Source organism: Pelodiscus sinensis, chromosome 1 (genome assembly GCF_052426305.1).
Source record: "Pelodiscus sinensis isolate ZL-2025 chromosome 1, ASM5242630v1, whole genome shotgun sequence".
Taxonomy (NCBI): domain Eukaryota; kingdom Metazoa; phylum Chordata; order Testudines; family Trionychidae; genus Pelodiscus; species Pelodiscus sinensis.
In genome coordinates, this window is record NC_143052.1 from 359041358 (window position 1) to 359065654 (window position 24297).

A 24297-nucleotide genomic window follows, 5' to 3' on the forward strand; every position below is an offset into this window, starting at 1 on the left:
ATAGGCACCCTAGTCCGAACTACCTAGTTCGAGCCCCGTGTAGCCGCGCTACACGGGGTTCGAAGCAGCGGGGATTTAAAAATGGCGGCTCCCCGCTTATGCTAATGAAGCCCGGGAAATTCAAATCCCGGGCTTCATTAGCAAGTGCGGTATGCATACATTACCCCGCTAGTTCGAACTAGCGGGGTAGTGTAGACATACCCCCAGAGAATAGTTATCCAGCCAGTTACGCACCCACATTGATAGACCCATCTAGGTTTATTTCCCTAGTTTATTGATAAGAAGTCAATGTGAGACCATAGCAAATGCTTTTCAAAATCTAGATATACACACACTTACACTTCCCCTTATCCCCCAGACTTGTTATCCTATCAAAGAAAGCTATCAGATTGGTTTGACGTGATTTGTTCTGTACAAATGCATGCTGGCTGTTACCTATCACCTTCTTATTTTCCAGGTGGTTGCAGATAAATCCCTTAATTACTTTCTCCATTAACTTTCCTGGCACAAAAGTTAAACTAACTGGTCTGTAGTTTCCTGGGTTGTTCTTCTTTCCCTTTTTATAGATGGGCACTAGATTGGCCCTTTCCCAGTCTTCTGGAATCTCTCCTGACTTTCACAACTGTATGATAGCTAAAGCATCAGATACCTCCTCTATCAGCTCCTTGAGTATTCTAGGGTGCATTCCATCAGACCCTGGGGACTTGAAGAGATTTAATGTATCTAAGTCATTTTTAACTTGTTCTTCTATTATTTTAGCATTTAAACCTACCCCTTTTCCTCTAGCATTCACTATGTTAGTCATGCAATCACCATCAAAATTAACACAGTCCTGCACTTTGGGTTTTTTTTTTTTTTTGGTTCTGCTCTTCTGCTGCCGGATTGCACACTTCTGGCTCCAAATGAAATCTGTGAGTTCCTAAGTATTGTGTTCCTGCCTCTAAGGTTCTATTGTCGATGCTGTTTAACCCCCTCCTTGACGGCTAATGGGCTGGGCAGTATCTCATTCCCTCCCATGATCTCTGTGTCTCATACGGATTGTTTCCCAATGCAGAAGAAAAAATATTTCTTGAGCACATCTACATTTTTAACACTCAGTTTCCCTCTCTCCCTCTAGTAACTGGGCTAATCCTCTTCCATTATTTCCTTTGATCTTCACATCCTGAATTACCTTCCTTTTTATCTACTCCCCTGCCACGCATGGGTTTTCCATGCTGCTCTAAATATTCTTTATCAATTTTTAAAACTTCTCAATACACATTATGTGCTGTGACTGCTGTCTATTTTCCCTTGGCCATTTTTACATGTTCCTTTCTCCTCCCTTGCCCCGATTGCTACCCTCACATTACCACACAAGGTTTTGTCCAAAGTTATCTACTCTCTTTTCCATGTGACTTTGGATTTGTAGCTACATAATAGAGTCACCTAAAATCACGTCCAATGGTCCTTCCGAGGTTTCTGTCGAAATATTTCCACCCAATTAGGTTTGCTGACAATTTTCCTCAGCTTGAAGGGAGTAGCTATTTTGAAACACTTATGAACATTTCTCTGGGTGCCTATTGGACTGCAGCCGGGTCGACGCCTTAATTTGTTCTTCTCTTGCATGAACTTTGTCTCTTCTTCAAACCAAACTGCCCCAGACAAAGGTTTGGGTTTGTTCAGCTCTCAGCTGTGGAGCAGCCGGACGGAGGGGGAATTCCCGACAGCGCCAATGGGCTGGTTTGGCTTTCAGTGCATGATGGGACAGTGAAGACCAGGCAGGATCCACATGCCTCTTTCCTGCTGGTGGCTATTGAGCTTTCTCACTGGAAAGATGTTGGGAACACTGACTCATGGAGCCCTCTTGGATTGGGATTGGCAGGAGGAGGGTCGGTTGTTTATCATTTGTTTCTCTAACTAAGTACATTGTTATTTTTCAAGGTGTGTAAGGAATGATCATCAGCTCCACCCATCAGAACAGCCTCCGGTAGCGCAGGTGGCGTCTCATATTAAGATTCAGAGGTGGACACCCTCTCCCCTACCCCATGTCTGATTCCAACACAACCAACTTCACCAACCCCTCCACCTTCATCTTGCTCGGAATCCCTGGCCTAGAGGCCTCCCATGTCTGGATCTCCATCCTCTTCTGCACTGTCTATGCCATCGCCATCATGGGGAACTTCATTATCCTCTTCATTGTGAAGACGGAGCCGAGCCTCCAAGAGCCCATGTACTATTTCCTCTGCATGCTGGCCGTCACCGACCTGGTCCTGTCTACGTCCATCCTGCCCAAAACACTGAGCATCTTCTGGTTCAATTCCAGGGAGATCGGTTTCAGTGCCTGCCTCACCCAGATGTACTTCGTTCACTCTCTGTCAGTGATGGAGTCGGGGATATGGGTGGCCATGGCGTTTGATCGCTACGTGGCCATCTGCGATCCCCTGAGACATTTCACCATCCTGACAAACTCCATGGTAACCAAGATTGGCCTGGCCGTGGTGTTGCGCGGCATCATACTCACATTGCCCTATCCCCTCCTGGCGAATCAGTGGCCGTATTGCAGAACAAACATCATCCCCCACACGCACTGTGAGTACATGTCTGTGGTGAGCCTGGCCTGTGTCGACATCCATGTTGGTAGCTACTACGGCCTCTTTTTGGCATTGTTTGTGACTGGTCTGGATGTGTTTCTTATTGGTCTATCCTACACCCAGATCCTCAGGGCCATCTTCCACCTCCCCACCAAGGACGCCCGGCTCAAGACTTTTGGGACCTGCAGTGCCCACCTCTGTGTTATTTTAACCTTTCACATCCCAGGTCTCTTCTCCTTCCTCACACAGCGCTTTGGCCACAATATGCCCATCCAGGTCCACATTCTCATGGCCAACGTGTACCTCCTGGTGCCCCCCATGCTCAACCCCATCATCTATGGGTTGAGAACCAAGCAGATACGAGACACCTTGGTTCGGCACTTTACTCACAGAAGTAATTAAAAGTTTTCTCCTGGTGCTTTGGCTTTCACGCTGAGCTCTGTGCAGGACTGGCTAGTGATGCAGTTCTGGGCCTCTTTTCCGAGTTGCCTAGAAGGCAGGCCAAAGGATATTAAACCTTCCCTGTGCCATGTCACTGGGACAAGCTGGGGGAACAATTTACCAATTGGCAGCATTCTCACCTGGTAACTGGACTCCTGAGTCCCCACCACCTTCCCCCTCTTCTCTCAAGGCTTCTCCCCGTTCTCCAACTCTTCCCAAAGACCCACCTCTACTCTGTCTCTTTGTCTCTTTCCCCCTGAGCTTCCTGTTACTCTCTGCATCCTGCCACCCATGATTCTCAGGTTTATCTCCACCACCAGCTGGGTTCGTTCTGCTCTGGGGCTGGGACAGGAACTGCTGACTCCTGCCAAGGAGCCTTCATTCAGTGCAGGGAGGACACAGCATGGGGCCAACAGACCAATCAGAAGCACCAAGGGAAGCCATGGGGTTGGGAGCAGGGTGGTGAGGCAGGCAGGAGAGATTGTGCATCCTAGAGCTTGTTGTGGGTAGGGCAAAGGATCCTCTTTTTAAAGTAGAAGTTCAAAAGGAAGGAAGGAAGGAAGGAAGGAAGGAAGGAAGGAAGGAAGGAAGGAAAGGAAAGGAAAGGAAAGGAAAGGAAAGGAAAGGAAAGGAAGAAGCTGAGTTCATCATTATCAGGGAAGGTGGGATGCTGGGTAAAGACTGAGGTGGCTACAGTAGCCCCTAGGGAGAGAGATAAGTGGCCCCTCTCCTATTAGCCAGCTATTTACACAGACATGGTGTCTTTCCTGAAACTCCTGGGCATCCATTGCCCAGGGGCTGGAGCTGAGCTGTGAGAACCAAATGCCAATGGCTCCGGACATGCAGCACCAGGTACTGTGCATGCTAGTGTCACGCCAACAGGGCCATGTGCACTGCCCAGCATGAATGGGCACGAGGGGTGAGACTGACAGAATTTGGCAGGAATGGGGCAGATGTTGCAGAAACAGTCAGGCTGAGGAGGCTCTAGGCCCAGGCTGTGAGCACATTGCAGAGGGCTCGTAACAGAACACCTGGTGAAGAACCAACACCCCCCACAGGTTCAGGACCGGGTCTAAATGGACACCATGTTCGATAGTGATTGTACCCCCATGGACAAGAGAATGGGTGGATCTCGGGAACATCAGAGCGTGGTCGGGAATGCTGTGTCACTTGTTTGTACCTGTGTATAAAAGTGTGCTGCAAAGAACTGCAAAGTGTGTCTTTTTCTGGCCGAGGGGGAGGTGGGTGCGGACGTCCATAGCAGTGACTGAGCTAGTCCATTGTCATGGGTACGTATGCATAGTGGCTCAGCAGTGAGTCTATTCACCGACAACTGTTACTGAGCTTGATGGTCGACACATCTGGTCTGGTGCTTTCAATCCTCATGTGGTTCTGTGGTCTCGGGGGGCTCTCCCGGAGTCTCTCTGTTAACCCCATGCGCAAGGTTAGCAGGGAGATCGGAGAGCTAAGCTTGGAGCCAGACGTGTATCAGGGCTGGAGCAGGAGAGCTGCCAGGAACCCATCGGGAACGCCTGACCGAGGACAGCAGAGAGCAGCAGCGAAATGCAAATGGCACGAGGGTGGATGCTTAGTAACAGATGCCCCTGAGTGCTAGGGAGCGTGATGCCTAAACCCAAATCTGGAGCAGCAGGGGGAGCTGCAGGGGCAACCTCAGCCCCTGCTTCCCCCCCTCTGATTGGCTGATGTGGGAGAACCTCTAGGAGGGGTTGGGGCTGCCATACCGGTTGATGCAGTGACATCACTTCCTGCCATGTTACATCTCGGGGGGCTGCACCTGCACCAATGAGATACACATTCCAGGGGCTGCCGTGGGTCACTCACACACTCCAGGCCAGAGCCAGGTTTTACGAGCTGCCCTCCAGCCCCAGTTTGAGATGAGCAAAATTGGGGCCTTCAGGCCTTGGAAATGCCCCAGAATCCTTTGCACTGGCTGGAACAATGCCTCATTGGAGGCACCGGCTGCAGCTGGTGCAAGGATTTGTGGGGCGTGTCGGAGCCATACAGGCTATGGTGCCTGACTGCAGAGGCAGGGACACAGCGGGGAGCCGGGGGAGGGGGTAACTGGAGTACTGACTGACCCAGGCAGGCTGCAGAGGGGTCGGAAGCAGCAACGCACGGGGACAAGGGAGCCAACCTCTTCTGCAGCCTGGAGCATCAGGCCCCGGCACCCGAGCCAAACACTTAGAAGATTTCAGGACCCAGCTTGACAAAGTTCCGGCTGGTGGCTCCATGGGACTGAAGTCATCCCTGACCTCACTCCAAGCGCGTCACTCAATGGAGGATGGGCCGGGGGGGGGGGGGGTCCTGTTTCTATGCAGCCACGTCCTGGCGAGCGATGCGGGCATCAGGGCCAGGCTGCCCAGCAAGCGGCATTGTTGTGGGCTGACTCCCGTGGGGTTTGTGAGGGAGAAAGCAGGGCCCGGGTCTCTACTTGCCGTAGAGCAGTTTAATTTCATCTGGCTGAATTCTCTGTGCCTGGGAACAGGCTCAGGGATGCTCTAATTTCCACCCCCACACGCCCTCAGCATCTGTCACTCGCCTCCAGCCCCGCGAATGCTACTCCGGGCGCACAAAGGCCCAATGGCTCCTCTGGCCGCCTGAGCAGTCTCAGCATGCGGAGGGGGAGTCAGGCCTGGCGGGTCGTCTGGGCTACAAAGCAACCCACAGGGCAGAACCACAGGCCTGCAGGCCTCAAAGCACAGAGTCCTGTGCCCACCCTCCCCACACACGCTCACAAGCCAGCCACAAACAATGGCCCCCCAATCCCTGCACACCTTCATTGTTTTCCCTCCCCTCCACACTCACACTGGCCCACCCCACCCCCTATAGGCCTCAACCATTCAGGTCTCTATACCCCACGATTCATCACAAACACTAATGGCCAAAAAAGGTGCTCTGCCCACAGCACACAGGCATTGGAACACTCCGTGTGGTACCCTGACACCCCTCAACACATACAGTTCTCTGCCCGCCCCTGCCCAAACTGACCCCCTCATCTCTCAGAACTCACAGGGCTCTCTCCCCCAGCACAGAGACTCCCCAAAATGTAGATACCTCAAAGCACACAGGCCTCTGACCTTCCCCCCCCCCCAGCCAGACCACTCACCACACAGTCCCCTCTGCCCCCTTAAAACCCAGAGTCTGCGGCAGGGACAGAATGTTGCGGCGACTCGAAAGCATGTGGGCCCAGTGTGCGGGATGCCAGCATGGCCACCTGAGGCGCGTCCAGCCTTAGGAGCTTGAGGGAGGCAGTGACAGGAAACCTGGAACAGCTACACAGATGCAGCCGTTCACAGACAGGACGTGTTGGTGTCGGTTGACATGGGGCTTTCCTGAGGTCCCAGCCTGTTGAGAGTCTTTGGGTTAAGACTAGAGGCAAGGAAAACAAGGGTGATGTCGTAGTGGTCATGGGCTGTAGACCACTAGAGTAGCAGGAGGAGCGAGATGAAGCACTTTTTGGAGAAGGTATTACAGGGGGAAAGGGGAAGGTGTTCAGGAGAGCTGGCTGTATTTTAAAGAAGCCTTATTTGGGGCACAGAAACAAGCCATCCTGATGGACAGAAAAAAAGTAGACAATATGTTTAAGTGACAACCTTGGGCACCAAGAGGAAGCTGACAAGTGGTGGAATCTTGCACAGATGACGAGGGATGACTCAGCCATGCAGATGATGTGGGAAAAGCTGAAGGACTCAATGCATTTGTCTGCCTCTGTCTGTGAAGTCAGGGTCAATTTCCAGACTCCTGCTCTGGGCAGCACAATATGGGGTGGAGATGAGCAGCCGAGAACAGATTAAGGGGTATTTAGAATCAGTAGCCATGCACAAGTGCAGGGGGCTGGAGGAAATTCACTCAAGGGAGCCGATGGAATGGGCTGAGGTGATTCCAGAGCCATTGGTCATTATCTGTGATAACTTGTGGTAATCGGGGGAGGATGCGGATGATTAGAAAAAGACAAATGTAGTGCCCAGCTTTTAAAAAAGTGATGAAGGAGAATCCAGGGAACTACAGCCCGGTCAGCTTCACCTTCGTCTGTGGAAAAGTGATGGCGCAAGTCCTCACGGAATCCATTTTGTAGCACTTGAAGAACAGGAAGTTGACCTGGAACATTCAACATGGATGTTTCAGAACTAATCTTCTATGATTTGATGTAAAAATTTCTTCTGGTCCCAGATGATCACACACAGCACCTTCCAATTCACTGAATGTTTCAGCTCTTACCTAAACACCCAAATACAGATGATTCCTATTAACTAATGCATAGAACATCAGACTCTATGAAAACCCAGGCATTATCCCTAATTTCTTTCCCAATCATCCCTAATTTTCAAACATACACAAATGCACAGAGCAGTCAATTCTTCCCTGACTCAGCCCAGGGCCCAAGAGTTTCCTCGCCCTTTGGGAAGGGCCTTAATGGTTGTTTGCTCCTGAATCTGGAGGAAGAGCACAGAAGTGCAGACGTGGTATCTCTGGTCTCCAGACATTTGACATTCAGATGCATCTTCTCCCCCAGAGGCTCAGTGAACCCCCCTGGGGCTGCACAGAGCTGTGTTATAACCAGTGCACGGCCCTGTGCCGGCTCTCGGTGCGGGATGCTGCTGCAGACGCTGGGCTGAGAGAGATGCGGGACGCGGCTGCCTGACGGGGGATCCCGGGGAAGACACGTCCCTCTCAGCTCTCACAGGTACCAGCTCTGGCTGGGGGCTCTCCTGCTCCACAGCCCCAAGGCACTGTGGGGATGGTGTGGTAGGAACAGTCTGTGATTCTCTCTGCTCTGCAAAGCCACTGAACACCTAAGGTCCTTATCCTTCAGGCTGAGCGGTGCGAGTAGATGTGCAATCCCAGGCCACGTTCTGAGCCCATGGCCCATAGTTTGCTCGGGCCCTGCGGAGGCAAAACTTCTGCAGTAAGAACTGAGGAAAGAGCTCAGGAGCTGGCCGTGTGTTAACGCACGGACAGTGCCAGTCCTTCCTCTTGCATTTTATTGTCCTTGCTGTTAACAAAAGGGTGGTTAATTGACTTTTATCTGCTACTTCTAACACCACCCCCTTGATCCACAAGACTCATTATCCGAACAAAGAAAGCGATCGGGTTAGTTACGTGATTTGTTCTTTACAAATCCATGCTGGGTGTTATCTATCACCTTATTATCTTCCTGATGTTTGCAAATGAATTCCTTAATTACCTGCTCCATTATCTTCCCTGGCACAGTAGTTAAACTGACTGTCTGTCGGTTCTTAGGTTATTCTTATTTATAGATGGGCACTCGGAGTGCATGTAGACAGCACCCTGCTGTCGCAATAAGCTACTCAATTTGCACTACACAAACTGTGTAGCTTATTCCGAGTCTAGGTCAAAATAGCTTATTTTGAAATTTGGTGCTGTAAAGAAAGTGCCAAATTTCAAAATAAGGCACTATTCTGACAAATCTCTTAATCTTTGTGGAACGAGGATTATAGGGTATGTCTACACTACCCCGCTAGTTCAAACTAGCGGGGTAATGTAGGCATACCGCACTTGCAAATGAAGCCCGGGATTTGAATTTCCCAGGCTTCATTTGCATAAGCAGGGAGCCGTCATTTTTAAAATCCCGCTGGTTTGAACCCCGTGCAGCGCGGCTACATGGGGCATGAACTAGGTAATTCGAACTAGGCTTCCTAGTTCGAACTACCGTTACTCCTCGTGGAATGAAAAAGCATCCATGCCAATCTAGACGCTCTTTTGCTGAAATACTTTTAACGGAAAAACTTTTCTGTTAAAAGTATTTCTGCAAAATCATGCCAGTCTAGACGTAGTTCAAGAGTTTTTTGAGGGGGTCGACAAACAGGTAGACAAGGGGGATCCAGTTGATATGGTGTACTTAGATTTCCAGGAAGCCTTTAACAAGATCCCTCACCAGAGGCTCGTAAGTTGTCATGGGATAAGAGGGAAGGTCCTTTCTTGGACTGATAATTGGTTAAAAGACAGGAAACAAAGGGTAGGAATAAATGGTCAGTTTTCTGAGTGGAGAGAGGTAACTAGTAGGGTCCCCCAAGAGTACATCCTGGGACACATTCTATTCAACTTAATTATAAAGGATCTAGAAGAAGGGGTAAATAGTGCGGTGGCAACATTTTCAGATGATCCCAAACTGCTCAAGATAGTTAAGACGAAAGCAGACTGTGAAGAGCTTCAAAAAGATCTCACCAAACTAAGGTGTGTCTAGACTACAGGGTTTTGTCAACAAAAGTGGACTTTTGTAAACAAAACTATACCTGCATCTACACTGCCACTGAATTCTGTTGACATAACGTTGACATAACTCAGCAGTTTTGTCGACATATGTAAACCTCATTCTACGAGGAATCACGCCTTTTGTTGATAGAGTTCTGTCAACAGAAGGAGTTATTGCATCTACACTGTTCTTTGCGTCTACACTGTCATGTCGACAAAGTGGCTTGCTTTGTCTACAGAACTGGATGTAGTCTAGACGCTCTTTGTCAACAGAAGCTTTGTCAACAGTATCTGTCGACAAACCCTCTGTTGACAAAAGCCTGTAGTCTAGACGTACCCCAAATGATTCGGCAACAAAATGGCAAATGAAATGTAATGTTGATAAATGTAAAGTAATGCACGTTGGAAAAAATAATCCCAAATATACGTACAAGATGATGGGGACTAATTTGGCTACAAGTACTCAAGAGAGAAATCTTGAAGTCATTGCGGATAGTTCTCTGAAAACATCCACTCACTATGCAGTGGCAGTCAAAAAAGCAAACAGAATGTTAGGAGTCATTTCAAAAGGGATAGAGAATAAGACAGAAAATATCTTATTGACTCTATATAAATCCATGGTAGTTCCGCTTCTTGAATACTGTGTAAAGATGTGGTCACCTCATCTCAAAAAAGATATGTTGGCATTGAAAAAGGTTCAGAAAAGGACAATAAAAATGATGAGGGGTTTGGAATGGGTCCCATATGAAGACAGATTAAAAGACGGGGACTTTTTATCGTAGAAAAGAGGGGATTAAAGGGGGATATGATAGAGGTCTCTAAAATCCTGACCGGTGTAGAAAAAATGAATAAGGAAATGTAATTTACTTATTCCCATAACATAAGAACTAGGAGTCACCAAATGAAATGAATAGGCAGCAGGTTTAAAACAAACAAAAGGAAGTTTTTCTTCACTCAGCGCACACTCAACCTGTGGAACTCCTTGCCAGAGGATGTGGAGAAGGCTAGGACTTTAACAGGGTTCAAAAAAGAGCTAGACAGATTCATGGAGGTTAGGTCCATCAATGGCTATTAGCCAGGCTAGGTAGGAATGGTAGCCTCTGTTTGTCTGGAGGTGGGTGACAGGGGAGGGATTACGTGAGGATTACCTGTTGTGTCCCCTCCCTCTGGGACAACTGGCATTGGTCACTGTGGACAGACAGGACACGGGGCTAGATGGGCCATTGGTCTGACCCAGTCTGGCCGCTCTTATGTTCTTATTTACATTTTTAACATTCACAATTTTCGGCTTTCCCTCTAGTAACCAGCTTAATCCTTTCCCATCATTTCCTTTGTTCTTCACATCCTCAATTACATTCCTTCACCCTCATTGCTACCCTCACTTTACCACACGATGGGGCTTAGTACCAAGCTGTCTACTTTCTTCTTTCTTGGACTGTGGCTTTTTAGCTGTTAAATAAAATCTTTTAAAATAGACGCCAATGTTTCTTCCCATTTAATAGCTAAATATTTCCTGTCAATTACGTTTGGTGACAATTGTGCTCAGCTTGACGGGATTATCTGCTTTGAAACACTAATTATGAACCGACATTCGACATTGTTCTGGGGACCTATTGGAAAGTCGTCAATTCTACCCTTCTCCAGAATGACCTTTGTGTGTCTCTTCTCCTAACCAAACAGCTCCAAACGTTACAGCCTCATTCCTACGTCAGCCCCTCACGTTCTCAGACCCTAGTGTGGAGCTCCCCTTTGCATTGGTAATGTCTTTGGTGACCAAACTGCCCACTTCTCCACATCAGGTTGTTCTCCAACCCATTTCCTAGGCAGCCGAACTCTATGTCTGCCGACTGCTGCGACTGAGCTGGTCTCTACATGACCTACCAGCTCTGATACCCAGGTCTTTCCCTGAGGCCTGTTCCCATGCGGGTGTCCCCCTAGCAAAGGCCTTTGTGAAGATTTGGGTTTGTTCTGCTCTTGGCTGTGGAGCAGCTGGACGAACGGGGAATTCCTGACAGCGCCAACAGTCCAGTTTGGCTTTCAGCACATGATGGGACAGTAAAGGCCAGGAAGGATCCACACTCCTCTTTCCTGCTGGTGACTGTTGAGCTTTCTCACTGGGAAGATGTTGGCAACAATAACCCATGGACCCCCTCAGATTGGGACTGGCAGGAGGAGGGTCGGTTGTTTATCATTTATTTCTCTGTATAACAAAACTGTCATTTTTCAAGGTGTGTAAAGAACAATCATCAGTCTCAACCATCGGAACAGCCGCCGGTAGCACATGTGGTGTCTCTTAATGACCTTCAGAGTTAGACACCTTCTTCTCTGCTCCATGTCATATCCAAACAGAACTGATTTCTCTAACCCCTCCACTTTCATTCTCCTGGGGATTCCTGGCCTGGAGGTGGCCCATGTCTGGATCTCCATCCCCTACTGTGCTGTATACGCCATCGCCCTCTTGGGGAACTTCACCATCCTCTTCATTGTGAAGACAGAGCAGAGCCTCCATGAGCCCATGTACTATTTCCTTTGCATACTGGCCATCACCGACCTGGTCCTGGCCACATCCATTCTGCCAAAAACGCTGAGCATCTTTTGGTTCAATTCCAGGGAGATCGGTTTCAGTGCCTGTCTCGCCCAGCTGTACTTCGTTCACTCTCTGTCAGTGATAGAGTCGGGCATATGTGTGGCCATGGCTTTCGATCGCTATGTGGCCATCTGTGATCCCCTGAGACATTCTTCCTTGCTGACAAATTCCATTATAGCCAAGATCGGCCTGGCTGTGGTGCTCCGTGGCATCATGCTCATACTTCCCTATCCCCTCCTGGCCAGGCAGTGGCCATATTGCAGAACCAACATCATCCCCTCCACGCACTGCGAGCACATCACCGTGGTGAAGCTGGCCTGTGCCGACATTCGCATCAGTAGTTACTACGGCCTCTTTGTGTTATTCTTTGTGACTGGTGTGGATCTTTTTCTTATTGCTGTGTCCTACACCCAGATCCTCAGGGCCATCTTTAAGCTCCCCACCAAGGACGCCCGGCTCAAGACTTTTGGGACCTGTAGCTCCCACCTCTGTGTCATTTTATCCTTTCACATTCCAGGTCTCTTCTCCTTCCTCACACAGCGCTTTGGCCACAATGTGCCCCTGCAGGTCCACATTCTCATGGCCAACGTCTACCTCCTGGTGCCCCCCATGCTCAACCCCATCATCTATGGGGTGAGGACCAAACAGATACGAGACAGTTTGGTTCGGCACTTTACTCCTAGGAAGAACTAAGCGTTTTCTCCTGGTGCTCTGGCTTTCCCCCTGAGCTCTGTGCAGGACTGGCTGGTGACGCAGTGCTGGGCCTCTTCCCTGAGTCACCTACAGGACAGGCTAAGGGACATTAAACCTTCCCTGTGATGTGTCACTTGGACAAACCACTCACTGACTCCCAGCACTGTGACTTTTCTTATTGCTGGTAACTGGACCCCTGCCCGCCTCTTCTCTCAAGGCTTTTCCCCATTCTCCAGTTCTTCCCAAAGACCCACCCCTGGTCTGTTTCTCCCCCCAGAACTTCCTGCATCAAGACACACATGCCCCATGACTCTCTGGTTTATCTCCTCCTCCCTCCACCACCAGCTGGGATCCCTCTGCTCTGATGCTAGGACAGGAGCTGCTGAAGCCTGCTAAGGAACCTCCATGGAGTGCAGAGAGGACACAGCATGGGGCCAACCAGACAATCAGCAGCACTGAGGGGAGCCATGGGGTTGGGAGCAGCGTGGTGAAGCAGGCAGAAGAGATTGAGCATCCTAGAACTTGTGGGCCCCACAGCTCAGCTACAGAGTCCTGAGGCCAGAGAGCTTTGGGTGGCTCATTTCCGCAGCTGTCAGCTGGAGCTGAGCTATGAAGACTACATGCCAATGGCTCTGGACACGCAGCACCAGGCACTGCACACACTGTTCCCACTCCGACCGGGCCATGTACACTGCCCAGAACTAATGGGCAGAAGGGGTTAGACAAGCAGCCTCAGAAGGGTGTGGCAGGTGGAGTAAGATGAGGCCTAAAATGAATACGTATCACAGGCCATGTGTGAGGCCTGAGACCACAATGGCTGAGACTTTGCTCAAATAAAGCAGCATTAAGCTATGTGGAAGAGGCAGGCCCTGCCCACAGAAGTTGGCAGAAATGGGACAGATGTTGCAGAAACAGTCGGGCCGAAGAGGCTCTAGGCCCAGGCTGTGAGCACATTGCAGGGGGCTCGTAACAGAACACCTGATGAAGACCCACCTTGGTCCCAACGCCCCAGGCAGAGCCAACAGGAACATAAAGACCCAGGTTCAGGTGTGGGGCTAACTGGACACCATGTTCGACAGTGATTGTACCCCCATGGACAAGACTGTACCCACATGGAGTGGGTAGATCTAGGGAACATCAGAGCATGGTCGGGAATGCTGTGTGGCGAGTTTGTACCTGTGTATTAAAGTGTGCTGCAAAGAACTGTCTTTGTCTGGCCGAAGGGGAGCGCGGACGTCCATAGCAGTGACTGAGCTAGTCCATTGTCATGGCTACATACGTGTAGTGGCTCAGCGGCAAGTCTGTTTGCTGAGAACTGTTACTGACCTCGATGGTCGATACATCTGGTCTGGTGCTTTCAATCCTCATGTGGTTCTGTGGTCTCGGGGGGCTCTCCCGGAGTCTCTCTGTTAACCCCTTGCGCAAGGTTAGCAGGGAGATCGGAGAGCTAAGCTTGGAGCCAGACGTGTATCAGGGCTGGAGCAGGAGAGCTGCCTGGAACCCATCGGGAACGCCTGACTGAGGACAGCAGAGAGCAGCAGCAAGATGCAAATGTCGCAAGGGTGGGTAGTTAGCAACAGATGTCCCTAAGTGCTAGGGAGCATGATGCTAAAAGCCAAATCTGGAGCAGCAGGGGGCGTTGCCAGCCCAGAGGGAGGGGCACCGACTGTGCAGCATGTAGCTCCAAGCAGGAACAGCAGGGGGCACTACAGAGGCAGAGCTGGGGAAGGGGAAGCAGGCTCAGCCCTGCCTCCCCTGTGCTGATTGGCTGTTGTGGGAGAATTGCTAGCAGGGGATGGGGCTGCTCTGCTGCCCATCCCGGTGGATGCAGTGACATCACTTCCTGCCGTGTTACATCTCGGGGGGCTACACCTGTGCCAACCAGATGCATGTTCCAGTGGCTGCCGTGGGACTCCCTCAGACACGCCGGGCCAGAGCCAGGCTTTACCAGCCACCCTCCAGCCCCAGTTTGAGACGAGCAAAGTTGGGGCTGAGAGGCCTTGGCTAGACCCCAGACTCCTTTGCACTAGCTGCCTCTTGGGACACAAAGGTTTAGCTGGTGCAAGGGTTTATGAGACATTCCAGAGCCACACAGGCTACGGCACCTGACTGCAGAGGCAGGGACACAGCGGGGGGCTGGGGTAGGGGGTAACTGCAGTACTGACTGACCCAGGCAGGCTGCAGAGGGGTCAGAAGCAGCAACGCACGGGGACAAGGGAGCCAACATCTGCTGCAGCCTGGAGCATCCGGCCCCAGCACCTGAGCCAAACACTTAGAAACTGTCAGGGCCCAGCTGGCTGGGGTGAGTTAATTGATGTTGCTCCTCCTTGGAACAGGGGGTTGGCTTGAGGACCTCCTGAGATCTGTTCCAGCCACAATCATCTCTGATCCTATGAACACCCCATGGCCGTCCTGCCCCTCATCCCTTCAGGCCTCCCTCGCTGTCGGGACAAGGAAACGCACTGCAGTGTCTGTCTGTTCAGGGTATGTGGGGCAGCCCAGTGCCCAGGGGAGCCCTGAGCTCTGAACATGTCGGTTTTGTTAAGTAGAAATTCATGCAAAATCCCCCGGAGGAACTGGCAACCTGCTAATTGACCACATGTGTTTATGTCTGGGCCCAGCCTCGGTTCTCCCGGCCAGTGCTCATCAACCCTGCTGTGACCTGGTGCTGTGATCACTGTCCATCTCGTTAGCGTTAATTGGGATCATACGCAGAGCAGGACCCCTGGGAAGGGAGCTGGCTGGGAAAAAAAACCTTTGGATGCTTTTAACTTGAACTTGTTTGTGGTTTAGGCCAGAGAAATTAGCCTGAGGCCTATCGATATATTGGCAGGGCTCCCGTTCCTTTCATGCCAGGCCAACTGGAGCCAAATTCTACCAAGGGGCTGTGCGTGTCTCACCCATAGATGTCCCTGTTCTGGGCCCATCCTCAGCGAGAGGGTTTGACTCACTGGGGGTATGTCTACACTAGCCCCCTAGTTCGAACTAGGGGGGGTAATGTAGTCATACGGAGTTGCAAATGAAGCCCGGGATTTGAATTTCCCGGGCTTCATTTGCATGAAGCCGGCCTGCGCCATTTTTAAATGCCGGCTAGTTCGGACCCCGTGCCGTGCGGCTACACGCGGCATGGACTAGCTAGTTCAGATTAGGCTTCCTATTCCGAACTAGCTGTACACCTCGTTCCACGCGGCACAGAGTCCGAACTAGCCGGCATTTAAAAATGGCGACGGCCGGCTTCATGCAAATGAAGCCCGGGAAATTCAAATCCTGGGCTTCATTTGCAACTCCGTATGACTACATTACCCCCCCTAGTTCAAACTAGGGGGTAGTGTAGACATACCCTGGATGATTTCGTTGTGGAGAGGGTCTCCTGTTTACGACTCAGCCACATCCAGAAGTGGGTCTCCATGACGACAAAGAGGATATGAGTCATTAAGGTGCCCTTGTAGCCAGGAAGGCTAATGGCATATTAGGGTGTATTAGGAGAAGCATTGACAGCAGATCCAGAGAAGTGATTATTCCCCTTTATTCGGCTCTGGTGAGGCCACATCTGGAGTATTGTGTCCAGTTCTGGGGCCCCCACTATAGAAAGGATTTGGATACATTGGAGAGGGTCCAGTGGAGGGTGACCAAAATGATGAGGGGGCTGGAGCACATGACCTGCGAGGAGAGGCTGAGGGATTTGGGTCTGTTTCGTCTGCAGAAGAGAAGAGTGAGGGGGGATTTGAGAGCAGCCTGCAACTTCCTGCAGGATGCTCTAAAGAGGCTGGAGAGAGGCTGTTCTCAGTAGTGACAGATGCAGAACAAGGAGCAATGGTCTCAAGTTGCAGTGGGGGAGGTCTAGGTTGGATATTAGCAAAAATGATTTCCCTAGGAGGGTGGGGAAGCACTGGGATGGGTTCCCTAGGGAGGTGGTGGGATCTGCATCCCTAGAGGTCTGTGTCTACATTGGCAACCTTTTCCGGAAAAGGGATGCTAATGAGACCAGTCGGAATTGCAAATGCCACGCGGGATTTAAATATCCCCTGCGGTATTTGCATGAACATGGCTGTCGCTTTTTTCCGGCCCGGGGCTTTGCCGGAGAAAAGCTCCAGTCTAGATGGGATCTTTTGGAAAATAAAGCCTTTTCTGGAAGATCCCTTAGGGTATGTCTACACTACAACGTTAATTCGAACTAACTTAGTTCGAATTAGTTAATTCGAACTAAGTTAATTCGAACTAACGGATCCAGACTAAAAAACTAGTTCGAATTAGTGTTTTGCTAATTCGAACTAGCATGTCCACATTAAGTGGACCCTGAAGCGGGGTTAAGGATGGCTGGAAGCAGTGCCGGCAGGGCATCAGAGGAGGACTTAGAGCGTGGAGATGCTGTCTCAGGCTAGCCGAGGGCTGTGCTTAAAGGGACCCGACCCCCACCCCGGACAGACAGTTCTAAGGGGTGCCCCGCTTGCAAAGCAGTCCTGGCTCGGATTGCCCAGACTACCCACACTGGGCACATCACACCACTCGGCCATCAGCCCAGTTGCACTTGCCGCAGGATGCCATCTGGGGAGAGGGGACAATTGGGGGGCTGCAGGAGAGCTTCCACCCGCAGAAGCCCACAGAGCCTGCCCAGTCCTCCCCATCGGGGGCTCGTGCCCCATTCCTCCCTCACCTCCTTCCACTTACCCTTCCCTAGCCCCTCTTCTTGATGTACAAAATAAAGATAATGTGTCTTCCAAAATGGAATCTGTCTTTATTGAACAAAACTGGGGGAGACTGGGAAAAGGAGGTGGGAGAGGGGAAGAGAGAGGCTGGGAGAGGGGAGGGCAACTACAATGATCAGGGGTTGGGAACAGGTCCCAGATGAAGAGAGGCTAAAGAGACTGGGACTTTTCAGCTTAGAAAAGAGGAGACGGAGGGGGGACAGGATAGAGGTCTCTAAAAGCAGGAGTTGGGTGGAGAGGGTACATACAGAATAGTTCTTCATTAGTTCCCATAAAGAGGGTATGTCTACACTACCCCATTAGTTCGAACTAGCGGGGTAATGTATGCATTCCGAACTTGCTAATGAAGCCCGGGATTTGAATTTCCCAGGCTTCATTAGCATAAAGCCGGCGCCACCATTTTTAAAAGCTGGCTAGTGCGAACCCCGTGCCGCGCGGCTACACGTGACACGGGCTAGCTAGTTTGAACTAGCTAGCCATTCCGAACTATCTGTACGCCTCGTGGAACGAGGCGTACAGATAGTTCGGAATGGCTAGCTAGTTCGAACTATCTAGCCTGTGCCGCGTGTAGCCACGCGCACGGGGTTCGAACAAGCCGGCTTTTAAAAATGGCGGCGCCAGCTTTATGCTAATGAAGCCCGGGAAATTCAAATCCTGGGCTTCATTAGCAAGTTCGGTATGCATACATTACCCCGCTAGTTCGAACTAGCGGGGTAGTGTAGACATACCCAGAAGGACTAGAGGACACCAAAGCAAAGGAATGGGTAGCAGGCTTCAAAAGTAGTAACAGAAAGTTGTTCTTCACAAAGCAAAGAGTCAACCTGTGGAACTCCTTGCTGCAGGAGGCTGTGAAGGCTACAACTAGAACAGAGTTTAAAGGGAAGTGAGATCAAGTCATGGAGGTTGGGTCCATGGAGTGGTCTTAGCCAGGGGGTAGGAGTGGTGTCCCTGCCCAAGGTTTGTGGAAGTCTGGAGAGGGATGGCACGAGACAAATGGCTTGGTCACTGTCTTCGGTCCATCCCCTCCAGGGTCCCTAGGGTTGGCCGCTGTCGGCAGACAGGCTACTGGGCTAGATGGACCTTTGGTCTGACCCAGGACGGCCATTGTAAGCTCAGGGCTCAGGGTCGGGGGTCTCAGTGGACCCCCTTGATTCTCTTGCACACCTGCTCCTGGGTGGCCAGGCTAGCAGCTCTCCTGCCCTAGCTGGCCACTTTCCTGTGCCTAGTGCGGAGATTGTGGACGAGGTCCACAATGTCCACACTAGCACAGGCGGGTGCTCGTCTCTTGCGGTCCCGGGCAAGCTCCCGGGAGCCGCCAGCCTGGTCCCGGGAAGAGGGGGAGGGCTGGGGGGCATCGGGTGGGTGGCTCTATCCGTGTCAGGTGCAGGGTCTGCTGGCTGGGTGCTGGCAGGCTTGCACCTGGCACGGGCACTGTAGCCAGCCCGTGGCCCTTTAAGGGGTCCGGGACCGGGAGGTGGGCATACGAGTTTCCCTGGTGTTGGCCAGAGTGGCCACCAGGGAAACCTGGGGAGGGCTAGCCTCCCACTAGTTCGAATTAAGGGTTACACACCCCTTAATTCGAACTAGCTAGTTCGAACTAGGCTTAATCCTCATGGAATGAGGTTTTCCTAGTTCGAACTAAGCGCTCCGCTAGTTCGAATTAAATTCGAACTAACGGAGCGCTAGTGTAGCGCCTATGAAAGTTAGTTCGAACTAATGTCTGTTAGTTCGAATTAACTTTGTAGTGTAGACATACCCCAATTCCTCTTAAATTCAGGAATAAGGGATCTTCTGGAAAAGGCTTTATTTTCCGAAAGATCCCGTCTGGACTGGTGCTTTTCTCCGGCAAAGCCCCAAGCCGGAAAAAAGCGGCAGCCATATTCATGCAAATACCGCGGGGGATATTTAAATCCCCTGCGGCATTTGCAATTCCGACTGGTCTCATTAGCATCCCTTTTCCGGAAAACGGTGCCAATATAGACACAGCCGAGGTGTTTAAGTCCTGGCTGGACAAAGCCCTAGCTGGGATGATTGTGTCGGGGTTGGTCCTGCTTTGGGCAAGGGTGGTTGAACTCTGTTACCTTATTTTATCTAAAGACCAACCTAGATTTACACATACATTGCTTGTATTAAATGCCACTATTGAGTTAATTGGAAAAGGGGTTGAACCTGATATGCAAACCAACCAGCCCCGTCTTGCTTTTGCTTAAAGTTACTAGTTTGTTGCTCACATTTACTCACTCGCCAGGTGAGTTAAATGCGAGGGGGAGGAGCTTCTCTTGAACTGGGCTGAAGCCCCAATCTTGACAAGATGCGACACAGAGATTCATGCAAGATGCCCCATTTATAGGACTTTTCTCCCATTCAGGTCTATACATTCTGCTGTGCTAGTCCTTAATCAATCACCATTTTAGCATCTGTTTATCTGGAAGTCATTCGTCTTTGCTAACTGACAGCAAAGGTGTTGGTCAGGGGGCCGGGAGAACCAATCGAGACAGAGGGATGAAATTTGAACTGGGTAAGATTCCTTTGTATGCGAAAGTTAAACCAGGAGTGGAGAGACACAGAATGATTGAATCCCAGGCAGGACAGCCACGCCTCCAAAGAATTCTGACACTCCAAGAGCAGAAGATGGGGGCCCACAAAGCTCAAAAGGAAAAAACAAACACACTTTGTTTCTACAGACACTGGTTACAAAAAAACTTCTTCCCAGAATCACAATCACAGAATTGCTGCCACCATCAAGTGCTTTTTTGATCCCTAAAAAGCAGGGGTGAACACTTGAACCCACCCCCAGGGGTAACCCAAGCTGTTTTGCTCCAAAAGAGCTTGAAAAACTAAAGGAGAAAACCAAGCTGTGGTCTGTGGTAGCTGACCCCTCAGTCAGAGGCCTGCAGACACACAGGGTGGCTACGTCTACACTGGCACCCTTTTCCGGAAATGCTTAAAACGGAACAGTTTTCCGTTATAAGTATTTCCGGAAAAAGCGCATCTACATTGGCAGGATGCTTTTCCGGAAAAGCACTTTTTCCGGAAAAGCATCCATGGCCAATGTAGACGCGCTTTTTCAAAAAAAGCCCCAATCGTCATTTTCGTGATCGGGCCTTTTTTGCGGAAAAGACTACTGTGCTGTCTACACTGGCTCTTTTCCGGAACAGTTTTCCCAGAAAAGGACTTTTGCCCGAACGGGAGCAGAATAGTTTTTTCAGAAAAACACTGACAATTTTACAGTAGATCGTCAGTGCTTTTCCGGAAAAGCAAGCGGCCAGTGTAGATAGCTGGCAAGTTATTCCGGAAAAGCAGCTGCTTTTCCGGAATAAGTGGCCCAGTGTAGACACAGCCATATGTCTAGACTACATGCCTCTGTTGGCAGAGATATGTAAATGAGGCTGTCCGACATAGTCAATGAAGCGGGGGTTTAAATATTCCCCACTTCATTAAAATAAAAATGGCCGCTGCGCTGTGCCAGCCCAACTGATCGTTGGCACAACGTGGCAATCAAGACGCAGATCGGTCAACAAGGAAAGCCTTTGCCGACCAATCCTGTAAACCTCGTTTCATACCTTGATACTTCATGATTGGCTATGACCATTTTTATCATTCTTGCTACACTATTGTACAATTGCAGGAAACCGTGTACAAGGCATGTCCTGTCCAGTGTCAAAGGGAATGTTACAATTTACTAAGTATCGTGCATCTGTCATCGTTGTGTCTGAAGTTCTGATTACAGGTGACATACTGGTGTCTTCTCTAGTTGCATTCCTAGGCAACACCCCTCAGACAGAATTTACACTGAGGCCAGGCAGCACGGTGTTGATGGCTCTTCAAGGACACACAATGAGGCCAGGGAAGACACATGACTCTGCAGGACTATGAGCAGTGCCTGCACTTGTGAGTCATCAAAGCCGGTCAGGACATGGGTTGTGCTCATGGGACCTGGGCACCAGCCTGGGCCAGGAACCTTCCATGGGCAGAGGCTGTGGGCTTGGCTCGGGAGAGTAACACTCCATGCCCAGGGCAGAGGAGACAGAAGGTCCCAGAGACACCCCCAGCTTGTTGTCATTGCTCTGGGCTGGGGATTGGCAGCAGCGTGATTGTTGGAAGGGCTGAGCTGGGGATTAACCTGGCTGAGTGGCTGTTCTCTCGGGACAAGGAGGTCCCCGTGTTTGGTGAAATTGACTGCTCTGTCTGCAGGACGCTCTAGAGAGAGGATCTCCCCAGGTTTCAGGGAGGCTGATTCCATCACCAGAGGGATTGGCCCAAGCCATTTAACTGGAAGGAAAGTGACCAGGGAGCTGGGGGGAGAAAGGCCCAGCGCTGCCAGGGGTTCACTGCCCAAAAGCACATACCACCCCTGGCACTAGGAGCCCAGAAGTCCCAGGGATGGTGCTGGGTGCGTGTGTGAAAAGCCAGCTAAGGGAAGAGGGGCCATTTATCTCTCTCCCTGGGAGCTAGAGTAGCCACCCCGGTCTCTGCCCAGCACCCCACCTTCCTCAGTAATGAAGGGCTCAGCTCCTTCCTTCCTTCCTTCTGACCTCCGAGTTTCACACACGAGTTTCAAAGCTGATCTCTTCTCTGCCCTGGAGGCCATGCTCAGACAAAGCCCACATCCACCGCAGGGACCCAGCCTGATCCGAGCCCCAGCTGGCAGGAAGCAAAGGGAGCTGAAAGCTTCAGCAGTGAGCCACCCAAAGGTCTCTGGCCTCAGGACTCTGTAGCTGAGCTGTGGGGACCACAAGCTCTAGGAAGCACAAATTCTGCTGCCTGCCTCACCACCCTGCTCGCAACCCCATGGCTCCCCTCAGTGCTGCTGATTGGCTGGTTGGCCCCATGCTGTGTCCTCCCTGCACTTCATGGAGCCTCCTTGGCAGGCTTCAGCAGCTCCTGTCCCAGTGCCAGAGCAGAGGGAGCCCAGCTGGAGGAGGAGGGAGCAGGAGATAAACCAGAGAGCCTTGGCAGTGGGCGGGGGATGCAGGGAGTAACAGAAATCTCAGACAGGATGACACAAACCAGAGGTGGGTCTATGAGAAGAGCTGGAGAAGGGGGCAAAGTGTTGGGACAAGAGGGGGTCAGCGTTGGGGCTCAGAGGTCCAGTTACCAGCAATTACAAAGGTGAGGTTGCTGGGAGTCAGTGAGTGGTTTCTCCCAGTTACACGGCACAGGGAAGGTTTAATGTCCCTTAGACTACCCTGTAGGCGACTCAGGGAAGAGGCCCAGCACTGCGTCACCAGCCAGTCCTGCACCGAGCTCAGTGTGAAAGCCGGAGCACTAGGAGAAAATGTTTAGTTCTTCCTAGGAGTAAAGAGCCAAACCAAACTGTCTCGTATCTGCTTGGTCCTCACCCCGTAGATGATGGGGTTGAGCATGGGGGGCACCAGGAGATAGACGTTGGCCATGAGAATGTGGACATGGAGGGGCATATTGTGGCCAAAGCGCTGCGTGAGGAAGGTGAAGATAGCTGGGATATTAAAAGTTAAGATGGCGCAGAAGTGGGAGCTGCAAGTCCCAAAAGTCTTGAGCCGGGCGTCCTTGGTGGGGAGGCGGAAGATGGCCCTGAGGATCTGGGTGTAGGACACAGCGATAACAAACACATCCAGACACAACACAGAGATTGCCACAAAGAAGCTGTAGTAGTTACTGATGCGGATGTCGGCACAGGCCAGGCTCACCACAGACATTAGCTTGCAGTGTGTGGAGGGGATGATGTTGGTTCTGCAATACGGCCACCGCCTGGCCAGCAGCGGATAGGGCAGTATGAACATGATACTACGCCACATCACGGCCAGGCCGATCTTGGCTATCACGGCATTTGTCAGGATGGTGGAATGTCTAAGTGGATCACAGATGGCCACGTAGCGATCGAAAGCCATGGCCGCACAATACCCAGACTCCATCACTGACAGAGAGTGAATGAAGAACATCTGGGTGAGGCAGCCACTGAAACTGATCTCCCTGGAATTGAACCAGAAGATGCTCAGTGTTTTGGGCAGGGTGGACGTGGACAGGACCAGGTCAGTGACGGCCAGCATGCAGAGGAAATAGTACATGGGCCCATGGAGGCTCGGCTCCCTCTTCACAATGAACAGGATGGTGAAGTTCCCCAAAAGGGCTACAGCGTATATAGCGCAGAAGGGGATGGAGATCCAGACATGGGCAGACTCCAGGCCGGGGATGCCGAGCAGGATGAAGGTGGAGGGGTTGATGAAGTTGGTTCTGTTGGAATCTGACATGGAGCAGGCAAGAAGTTGTCCAACTCCGAATGTTACTATGAGACATCACATGCACTTCCGGAGGCTGTTCCAATGGTCGAAACTGATGATCGTTCTTTCCACACCTTGAAAAATGACAATTTAATTATGCAGAGAAATAAATGATAAACAACTGAGCTTAATCCTGCCAGTCCCAATCCGAGGGGGCCCATGGGTCAGTGTTTCCAACACCTTCCCTGTGAGAAAGCTCAACAGGTGCCAGCAGGAAAGAGGAGTGTGGATCCTGCCTGGCCTGTATTGTCCTGTTATGCGCTGAAAGTCTACCTGGCCCATCGGTGCTGTCAGGAATTCCCCGTTTGTCCAGCTGCTCCACAGCCGAGAGCAGATCGAACCTAAATCTTTGCCAAGGCTTTTGCTGGGGGGACATCGCCATTGGAACAGCCCTCAGGGAAAGTCTCGGGTGTCAGAGTTGGTAGGTCATACAGACACCAGCTCCGTCACAGCAGTCGGCAGACACAGACAGTGTCCGGAGCCTAGGGAATGGGCCAGAGAATGACCTGCTGTGGAGTGGTGGGCAGTTCAGTCCCCCAAGGCCAGTGTGATGGAAAGGGGAGTGGGGGCTGCCGTAAGAAGGAGACTATAAAGTTTGGGGCTGTTTGGTTTGTAGAAGAGACAAAGTTCATGCTGGAGAAGACCAAATGAATGAGCAGAACTGAAAACATTCCAAAGGGCAATGTCGAATGTCTGTTCATAATTAGTGTTTCGAAATGGCTAATCCCGTCGAGCTGAGGAAAATTGTTGCGAAACGTAACTGACAGGAAATATTTAGCCATTAAATGGGAAGAAACATTGGCGTC

The 24297-nt window shown here is 51.0% G+C and overlaps 3 protein-coding genes across 3 annotated transcripts; 2 read left to right on the forward strand and 1 right to left on the reverse strand.

The window, feature by feature from the left end:
- Window positions 1-2024: 2024 nt before the first annotated feature.
- LOC106732294 (olfactory receptor 52R1-like) lies at window positions 2025-2972 on the forward strand. Its single transcript, XM_075903630.2, has one exon. It carries the CDS (start codon window positions 2025-2027, stop codon window positions 2970-2972), a length of 948 nt encoding a protein of 315 aa, XP_075759745.2.
- An 8605-nt stretch (window positions 2973-11577) lies between these two features.
- Window positions 11578-12525, forward strand: LOC102454066 (olfactory receptor 52R1-like). Its single transcript, XM_006127149.4, has one exon. The coding sequence runs from the start codon at window positions 11578-11580 to the stop codon at window positions 12523-12525; it is 948 nt and encodes a 315-aa protein (XP_006127211.4).
- Window positions 12526-22513: 9988 nt separating this feature from the next.
- Window positions 22514-23461, reverse strand: LOC142827773 (olfactory receptor 52E2-like). The gene has a single exon (XM_075923520.2). It carries the CDS (start codon window positions 23459-23461, stop codon window positions 22514-22516), a length of 948 nt encoding a protein of 315 aa, XP_075779635.2.
- Between the last annotated feature and the right edge of the window lie 836 nt (window positions 23462-24297).

What these genes read in the sequence shown, in the direction of transcription:
- LOC106732294 (XM_075903630.2), top strand. Translation starts at nt 2,025, where the DNA reads ATGTCTGATTCCAACACAACCAACTTCACCAACCCCTCCACCTTCATC.
- LOC102454066 (XM_006127149.4), top strand. Translation starts at nt 11,578, where the DNA reads ATGTCATATCCAAACAGAACTGATTTCTCTAACCCCTCCACTTTCATT.
- LOC142827773 (XM_075923520.2), bottom strand. Translation starts at nt 23,461, where the DNA reads ATGTCAGATTCCAACAGAACCAACTTCATCAACCCCTCCACCTTCATC.